The 8617-nt window shown below is 47.6% G+C and overlaps 1 protein-coding gene across 1 annotated transcript; it reads left to right on the plus strand.

Moving 5' to 3' along the window:
• Window positions 1-1157: 1157 nt before the first annotated feature.
• Window positions 1158-2768, plus strand: LOC125554286 (probable inorganic phosphate transporter 1-12). Its single transcript, XM_048717862.1, has one exon. The coding sequence runs from the start codon at window positions 1158-1160 to the stop codon at window positions 2766-2768; it is 1611 nt and encodes a 536-aa protein (XP_048573819.1).
• The last annotated feature ends 5849 nt before the right edge of the window (window positions 2769-8617 follow it).

The raw sequence follows: 8617 nt of genomic DNA on the forward strand, positions 1-8617 counted from the left end.
ACTGTCATAGGAAACGTACCTCTTGCTATAGTAGAGAAAATACCAGACGACATTTATGTTCAACGACACCACGTCCACCCTCAATACGTTGTCTTTAGGACCAAAAATCAGCTTGAAATGAGTATTAAAACACATGTATGAACACTCTAGGATTCCCCGCCTCACATCGCCAAAATGACGGCTAGGAGTGAGGAGACGAGTAGAAATTCCGACGACGGTTGTATTCTTTTTTTTAGAGAGAGCACCCGAACTTTATTAAGTAATGATTGAGTTTACATAGCCCGAGGGTTCGACAAAGCCAAACGTGGCGACCTAATGAATTTCTTGTTGTACAATGGGCATCTTCATTAACTTACATTCCCTTATGTTTGAAAATCACTTCCTCGCAACCATTCATTTTAGAGACAGCCTCCCAAATGATCATGGCATGTGCTCCAAGGTTTCCTTCAATTGATATTTCAGATGAACGGCTGAGCAGTCTGAAGCGATCACCATGGAATTTAGATCTATATCGCAAGCAAGGCAAAGGGCCTCCCCGCATGCTATTGTTTCCACACATGACGAATTAGTTATGCCCTCCATCACCGGGGTTGATGCGCCTAAGAAATTGTCTTCAACAGATTGTAATATAATCTTCACCGCACTTCTGAAATTCGCAGCCGATACCGGTGCATCAACATCACCCCTTCAGCTGTCCTCGGGGAGGGGGGATCCGCTTTCTTAGAGGTCTCAAGATTCTCTCTGGCCGAACATGCTTTGGTAAACATCTTCACGGACAACATCCGATATGTAATGTCACAACTACTTTCATATACTCCTACAAACCCTAAATAAAATGAGTCTTCATATCCTAGGAAAACATTAGCTACCTTTTTAATGGGCTGCCAGATGATGAGGCCCATGTGAGCGATGCCTACCTATTGCTCGCGGTAGGCAGCACATACGTTGTCTCAAAAAAAAAAAGAAGTATCCGTGCAAGCAACAGACTCTGGCTACCTAGCTGCCAGTCGTCCAACTCCATGCCGAATCGGTTTTGTACGCCACGCACCCAAACCTATAAACGTGCCGCTCGATCGCCAGGACGCAGCAGCGACAGATCGAAGCAGCAACACGAACTTTGGCACGAGACCTGCGACACGGCGACACCCCGCGGTGCGATGGCGAGCCGGCAGCTGCAGGTGCTGAGCGCGCTGGACGGCGCCAAGACGCAGCGGTACCACTTCAGGGCGATCGTCGTCGCCGGCATGGGCTTCTTCACCGACGCCTACGACCTCTTCTGCATCTCGCTCGTCACCAAGCTCCTCGGCCGCATCTACTACGCCGACCCCTCCAGCCCCACCCCTGGCTCGCTGCCGCCCAACGTGGCCGCGGCCGTCAACGGCGTCGCGCTCTGCGGCACCCTCGCCGGCCAGCTCTTCTTCGGCTGGCTCGGCGACAGGCTCGGCCGGAAGAGCGTCTACGGCATGACGCTCATGCTCATGGTCGTCTGCTCCGTCGCCTCCGGGCTCTCGTTCGGACACTCCCCGGCCAGCGTCATGGCCACGCTCTGCTTCTTCCGCTTCTGGCTCGGCTTCGGCATCGGCGGCGACTACCCTCTGTCCGCCACCATCATGTCCGAGTACGCCAACAAGAAGACAAGAGGGGCGTTCATCGCCGCCGTCTTCGCCATGCAGGGCTTCGGCATCCTCGCCGGCGGCGTCGTCACGCTCGTCCTCTCCACGGTTTTCCGTAACGCTTTCCCGGCCCCGGCGTACCAGGTCGACGCCGCCGCGTCCACCGTGCCGCAGGCGGACTACGTGTGGCGCATCATCCTCATGCTCGGCGCGCTGCCTGCGGCGCTCACGTACTACTGGCGAACGAAGATGCCGGAGACGGCGCGGTACACGGCGCTGGTCGCAAAGGACGCGAAGCAGGCCTCGCTGGACATGTCCAAGGTGCTTCAATCGGAGATCGAGGCGGAGCCGGAGAAGCTGGACGAGATCATGGCCAGAGGCGAGGACTACGGCCTCTTCACGTCGCGGTTCGCCAAGCGCCACGGCCTGCACCTCCTTGGCACGGCGACGGCGTGGTTCCTGGTCGACGTCGCGTACTACAGCCAGAACCTGTTCCAGAAGGACATCTTCGGCAGCATCGGGTGGATCCCCAAGGCGCGCACCATGGACGCGCTCGAGGAGGTGTTCCGCATCTCCCGCGCGCAGACGCTCATCGCGCTCTGCGGCACCGTGCCGGGCTACTGGTTCACCGTGTTCCTCATCGACGTCGTCGGAAGGTTCTGGATCCAGCTCGTGGGGTTCGCCATGATGACCGTTTTCATGCTCGGCCTCGCGCTGCCGTACCACCACTGGACGACGCCGGGCAACCACGTGGGCTTCGTCGTCATGTACGGGCTCACCTTCTTCTTCGCCAACTTCGGGCCGAACGCAACCACGTTCATCGTGCCGGCCGAGATCTTCCCGGCGCGGCTCCGGTCGACCTGCCACGGCATCTCCGCTGCGGCGGGGAAGGCCGGTGCCATCATCGGGGCGTTCGGGTTCCTCTACGCGGCGCAGTCGCAGGACCCGGCGCACGTGGACGCCGGGTACAAGCCTGGGATCGGCGTGCAGAAGGCGTTGTATGTGCTCGCTGCGTGCAACCTCCTGGGGTTCTTGGTGACGTTCCTCGTGCCGGAGTCGAAGGGGAAGTCGCTCGAGGAGATGTCCGGCGAGGCCGACGCCGAGGAAGGCAACGGCGCCAATATCGTCCGCCCGTCGGGAGAGCAGCTGGTTTGAATCGTTTTGATCCTCGAGAAGGCAACACACGCATACGTGCATGTTCTGTAAGTGAAGTAGCAAGCATGCAGCTAGCCAGCTAGGCCTTTAGCCCCACACTATTATACTTAGCAACGTGTATAACTTGGCCTTTAGCCCCGCAAGGAAAATAGCACTTGTGTTTTAGTACAAAATTCATGATAACATCTCTAATGGAAGAATGGCTTATGGGAGTACTTTAAATACTTATATTATTGTCAAACTATTTTTCTAATATGTGACAATTAGAAGACAAGAACACAAATTACACAAAATGTGCACTCTTCCATACTGTGCATAAACAAGCATAAAGTAGTGCAACTTTAATAGTATTATGAAAATGAATATTCCCCTCAAAAAATAAAAATGAATTTCATTCTAAGTCCCTAACACAACTTATGTAATCACATGATCACAACAAATGGTTGGCGCTTACATAGAGAAAATTCAACGGTCGACTAAGCAACAACTTTTTTTTGAAACATTAGCACAAACGAGAAAATTAGACGATTTTTATGAAAATTTCTTTCTTTTAACAGTAAGTAGAGACATTTTTCAATAAAACAATAAATAATAATATTAAAAAATATAAATTTCAGTCTAAAAAAGATAGAATCATGAAAGTGGTGTTACGAGAAAATAAAATAAAAACAACAACCAAATTTATTCTAATGATAAACGAATTAAGGGCATTGGTATTACCCTAAAAGAAGAAATAAAAAGATGAAAAAATTAAATAAATAGCCAAAAACTTGCACGCGAAATGAGTTGCGTTGATCCACAATATGCAAGAACTTGTATATATAATTGATTTTTCTGCTCAGTCAAATCGCTCTTCGTTGCCGGATCGAGATCCAAATGCTCAACTGGCTCCTTCTTCCTCCAACATTCTTGTTCCCATGTTTATTCGTCATTTACCTTCTACATACTTTTTTTAGAGAAAAAGGGCCTAGCCCCGGCTCCATTGCATTAACAATGAAACCCAGCAGAACACGGTCATGTATCAATATAAGTATTACAAAGCTTAAAAGCTTAGGAAACTAAAGAGCAACAGGCATGCCGGGGGAAACTCCCCTCGACGATAGAAAGGCTAAAACTCAAAGAAGCTAAGATAAAACAGGACGGAGCTCCAGCCCTTAGTCGCCTCTCCACGCTTTTTCATGCATTGGAGATCGCCACGGCGCCAGGTATATCAAAGCATGATCAGATCGCTCCCAGAGAGTTCTCCCCCATATCTTCCCCCAATCAACCTGGATATGGCCACAGGAGGGGTGGGGGATTTCTTGCCATCTGCTCCAGCTTCCGCACGATCTCTTTTAGCTCCGGCTTGGCAGCATCTGGCCAGACCACCTCCCATAAGGATAGGTTTTTTGTAGTCTTCCTCACGATCACCCGCATACCCATCCAAGTCAATCGATTAAAACATATGTCAATCCTGCTTTTTCAGAGAGCCCACAGGGCCGCAACTTGTACAAAGGCAGCTGCAGTGTTAGGTTTGCTGACCCAGCATTCCAGCATTTTGTGGATATTATCACAAATATCAATACTGGCCGCTTCCCTAACTACTCTCTAAAGTTCAGCAGCAACAACACAAGAAAAGAATAAATGGCAAGAGGACTCATGTTCAGAACAAAAAAGGCAAGTTATATCTGGAACATGTTGTATCTTGCAAAGGTTGTCTCTGGTTAAGAGTTTTTTTGCAATCAACTAGAGAAAAAATTGAATTCTAGGGGGTATTTTTATTTTCCACACCACAGGAATATTCCCAGGGAGGATCCCCCTAAAATTAACAACATTGTAAAAGGATTTTACTGTGTACAGTCCCTTCGTCTTGTATTTCCATACAAGGGTATCAGGTCTGTCAATCAGAACTAGAGTTTTAATCTCCTCAAAAAGGTTATTCCAGTCAATCATCATGCTGGAGGAGAAACATCTCCTGAAATTAATCTTGAGGTTGACCCCATCCCAAACCTCATCAATGGTAGCATGCTGGTCCACGGCAATGGAGTAAAGCCCCCAGTACTGAGTAGCAAGATTAGTCTCACCACACCAGCAATCTTCCCAAATCTAATACTCTTGCCATTACCCACCTTCCAGGCATACCCAAATTTAGTGGCCTTAATAGCCCAGAGTATTCCTTTCCAGAAGGGTGAGGCTCCCACACTAGAGTAGGCAAAAATATTAGGATTGTGAATATTATATTTATGCTCAACTATATTCTTCCAGATCTTACCCTCATCTAAGATATATCTTTTGCCCCAGGAAGCAAGAAGGCAAAGATTAAAATCTGCCAAATTAGTTATACCCAGACCACCAAAATTCTTTTTAGTAGCTAGGGACCCCCAATTAGCAAGGTGGTATTTAAAATGCCCCTGATAATCATCCCAAAAACAGTGAGCCAGTTGAGAATTAATCAAGGCTATAGCCCATTTGGGGAATTTAATTATCCCCATCAAATATGAAGGGATACTAGCCAGGCAGGATTGTACTAATAGTAATCTCTTGCCAAAGGACAGGAGCCTCCCTCTCCAGCCCGCCCCTCTTTTAATAATTTTGTCAACCACAGGCTGGAGATCCTCTTTCCTAAGTTTATTGTAGTGAAGAGGAGCTCCAAGGTATCTAATGGGAAAACTTCCCAGCTTACAACCCATGACTTGGGCAAAAATATTAGCCCTATCAGAATTAATATTAATGGGGACCAAATCACATTTATGGAAGTTGATCCTCAAGCTAGAGATCTGTTCAAAACAAGATAATAGCCACTTTAGGTTTTTAGCCTGGTCTAAACTATTACCTAGAAAAAGGAGAGTATCATCTGCATATTGCAGGCTGATTACTCCAGCAGGATTAGAGGGAGGAAAACCCCCCTCAATAAACTTGTTAGAAGATGCCTTGTCTAGTATTCTAGTGAAGACATCTGCTACAAGATTAAACAGTAGGGGTGAAGCAGGGTCCCCCTGCCTTACTCCCTTACCAGTCAAGAAAAAGTCACTTTTCATGTCATTTAACCTGACACCAACATATCCATTATATAACAAAGACTTAATTTTATTGATCCAGTCAGGGCTAAAGCCCCTTGTGGACATCATATCTACTAGCAACTCTCCATTTACCATGTCATAAGCTTTCTCATAGTCAAGTTTGAAAACAAAACCAGACATTTTCCTAGCATGAACAACATGAATTATTTCATGCGCAACTACAATGCTTTCCACAATAAACCTGCCTTTTATAAAAGAAGTTTGATTAGGGGAAATCAATTCATTACAGATTGGGCCAAACTTATTGGTGACACACTTGAAAAAAAATTGAAGCTGCAATTAGTCATAGCCAAGGGCCTAAACTTTTCAAGTTTGACAACATCCACCTCCTTAGGAACTAGGGTAAGTAGAGAGAAGTTGAGTCTAAATAAATCTAGCTCACCTTTCTCCCAGTCTCTAAACAGAGAAAACAAATCATTCTTAATAACATCCCAAAATTGCTGGTAAAACAAAAAAGGGAACCCATCAGGTCCAGGAGCCCCCTCAGCATAAGAGCCAAAGACTGCCTCCTTAATTTCTTGCTCAGTAAAAGGGGTGTTAAGAATATCATTTTGAGCACTAGTAACTTTACTATCATCACCCCAAAAGTCATCTTCTTAGGTGATATCAATTTTATCTTGGTATCCAAATAACTTCTTATAAAATTTAAGAGCAACATCTAGAATACCTTTAGGATCATTCACAGGACCATTTTCTCCTTCCAGCATCAATACTTGTTTCTTTCTCCTTTTCTGGTTAGCAATGGCCTTGAAGTATCCAGTATTATGTTCTCCCTCCAGGATGTCCCTCTCTCTGGACCTCTGCCTGGCTTTGATCTCCTCCCTGGTCCATATATCATTCAGCTCACCTGAAATAGATTTAACTTTATTCCTGGAGTTAGGGGAGAGAGGTTGGGATTCTGCAATAATATCAAGGCAGTTATATTCAGCAATTAGAGATTGCTTCTGTCTATTTTGGGTAGCCTCATAATTGATGTACCACCCTTTAATAGCATTTCTAGTAATCCTAATTTTGAACTGCCAAATATCAATGGCTTTAACTAAGTGACACCACTTCCCTGAAACCTTCCACCTTAAGACACCATTTCTCAAACCTGAACAGTTTGTTTTTAGGGATCTTAATTAATGGTGCGGGTATCAACCACCAGGGGAGTGTGATCACTAGCCACTCTAGGCAGAGCTTTCACCTGAATGTTAGGATGTAAGCTCTCCCACTCCACAGTAATGAAGACTCTATCTAAAGTGGTCACAACTATACAATCCTGGTTGTTACCCCAAGTAAATTTCCTCCTTGAGTTTTTGAGCTCAATAAGGCCAAATTTATTAATCCAGTCATTAAAGAGATCTGCCCAATGCTGGTTTATCTCACCAGTATTTTTGTCACATCCCTCTCTGACTAGATTAAAATCCCCACCTATCATAGTAGGGCCATCCCACATATCAAAAACACTATGCGGCTCTTGAATAAAGTCTAGTTTAAAAGCATCATAAGCAGAACCATACACAGAAATTAGTCTCCATATGTTGTTGTCTATTTTATTTCTCAGCATAAGAGCAACACTAAAGATGTGAATGTCACAGCTAATAATTTCAAACACATCATCTTTCACACCCACCAACACCCCTCCAGCAGTATTCACAGCTGGAAGCCAGTTCCACACAAATTCAAGGCCAACATCTATGACCTCTAGTTGGGAACTGGTAAAATTTTCTTTTATTGATTCAGAAAGACAAATAAAATCAGGGTGATGTGCTCTAATGAGCTCATGCACCCTAGTGCTTTTGGAGGATCCATTTAGTCCTATGACATTCCAAAAGATACCTATTTTTTTTTCAAAACGGAGGCAAAAATTGCCTCATCTATTAATTAAGCAGAAGAGAATTGCCCAATTAACTACGGAAAACTGGATGAAAACCGGAACAACAAGGGCCAAGCCCATCCAAAGACTAACACACAGGGCAAAGCCCACCCACGACCAACTCCGATGACAACCACGTCGCCCACATGATACAATGTCCATGCCTTCGAAGCTGCAAATCTCCCGAGGCCGCCGCCTCGACATCCACTGCTCCGTTACGCCCTGCGCACTCAACCGACACCGCTTTCCGGGGCCGCCGCCCCGACATGCCACCGCTCACCCTCGAGCAGCAACGCCGCACGAAACAGTAGCCCGCAGCCCACACTGCTCAAGGCAACCGCACGCAGACCACGAACGCCACACCACATCTGGGGCCGCCGCCCCGACATGCCACCGCTCACCCTCGAGCAGCAACGCCGCACGATACAGCAGTCCGCAGCCCGCACTGCTCAGGACAACCGCACACAGACCACGAACGCCGCACCACATCCGGGGCCGCCGCCCCGACATGCCATCCAACCATCCCCGCTGGGACGCGTCGACCGAGCGGACAACCTTGCCGCCCACGCAGCTCAAGGTCCTCACCCAAGCCATGTCGACAAACAGCCCTACCTCCTGGAGCCTCCGCCGCACCGCTGCCCGAGGCTGCCGCCTCGGCTTTCAACTGAAGATCCCGGAGCCGCCGCCCCGGCATACACCGCCCATGGAAACAGAAGAGCCCGCACAACATCCAAAGGCCGACCCTCCAAAGCGACGCCTCCAAGAAGGTTACGACGTAAAACGTCGCCGCCGCCCACTCCAGAAAACTGAAGTTTAGGTTCTCACCCGAAGATCCCAAGCACATGAAAGGAGATGAAAAACTTTACGACGACGCCTCCAAGAAGGTCACGACACCCGCAGGCTCATTGTTAGGAGATGAGGGACTTGGGCGA

Source organism: Triticum urartu, chromosome 4 (assembly GCF_003073215.2).
Source record: "Triticum urartu cultivar G1812 chromosome 4, Tu2.1, whole genome shotgun sequence".
NCBI classification, from domain to species: domain Eukaryota; kingdom Viridiplantae; phylum Streptophyta; class Magnoliopsida; order Poales; family Poaceae; genus Triticum; species Triticum urartu.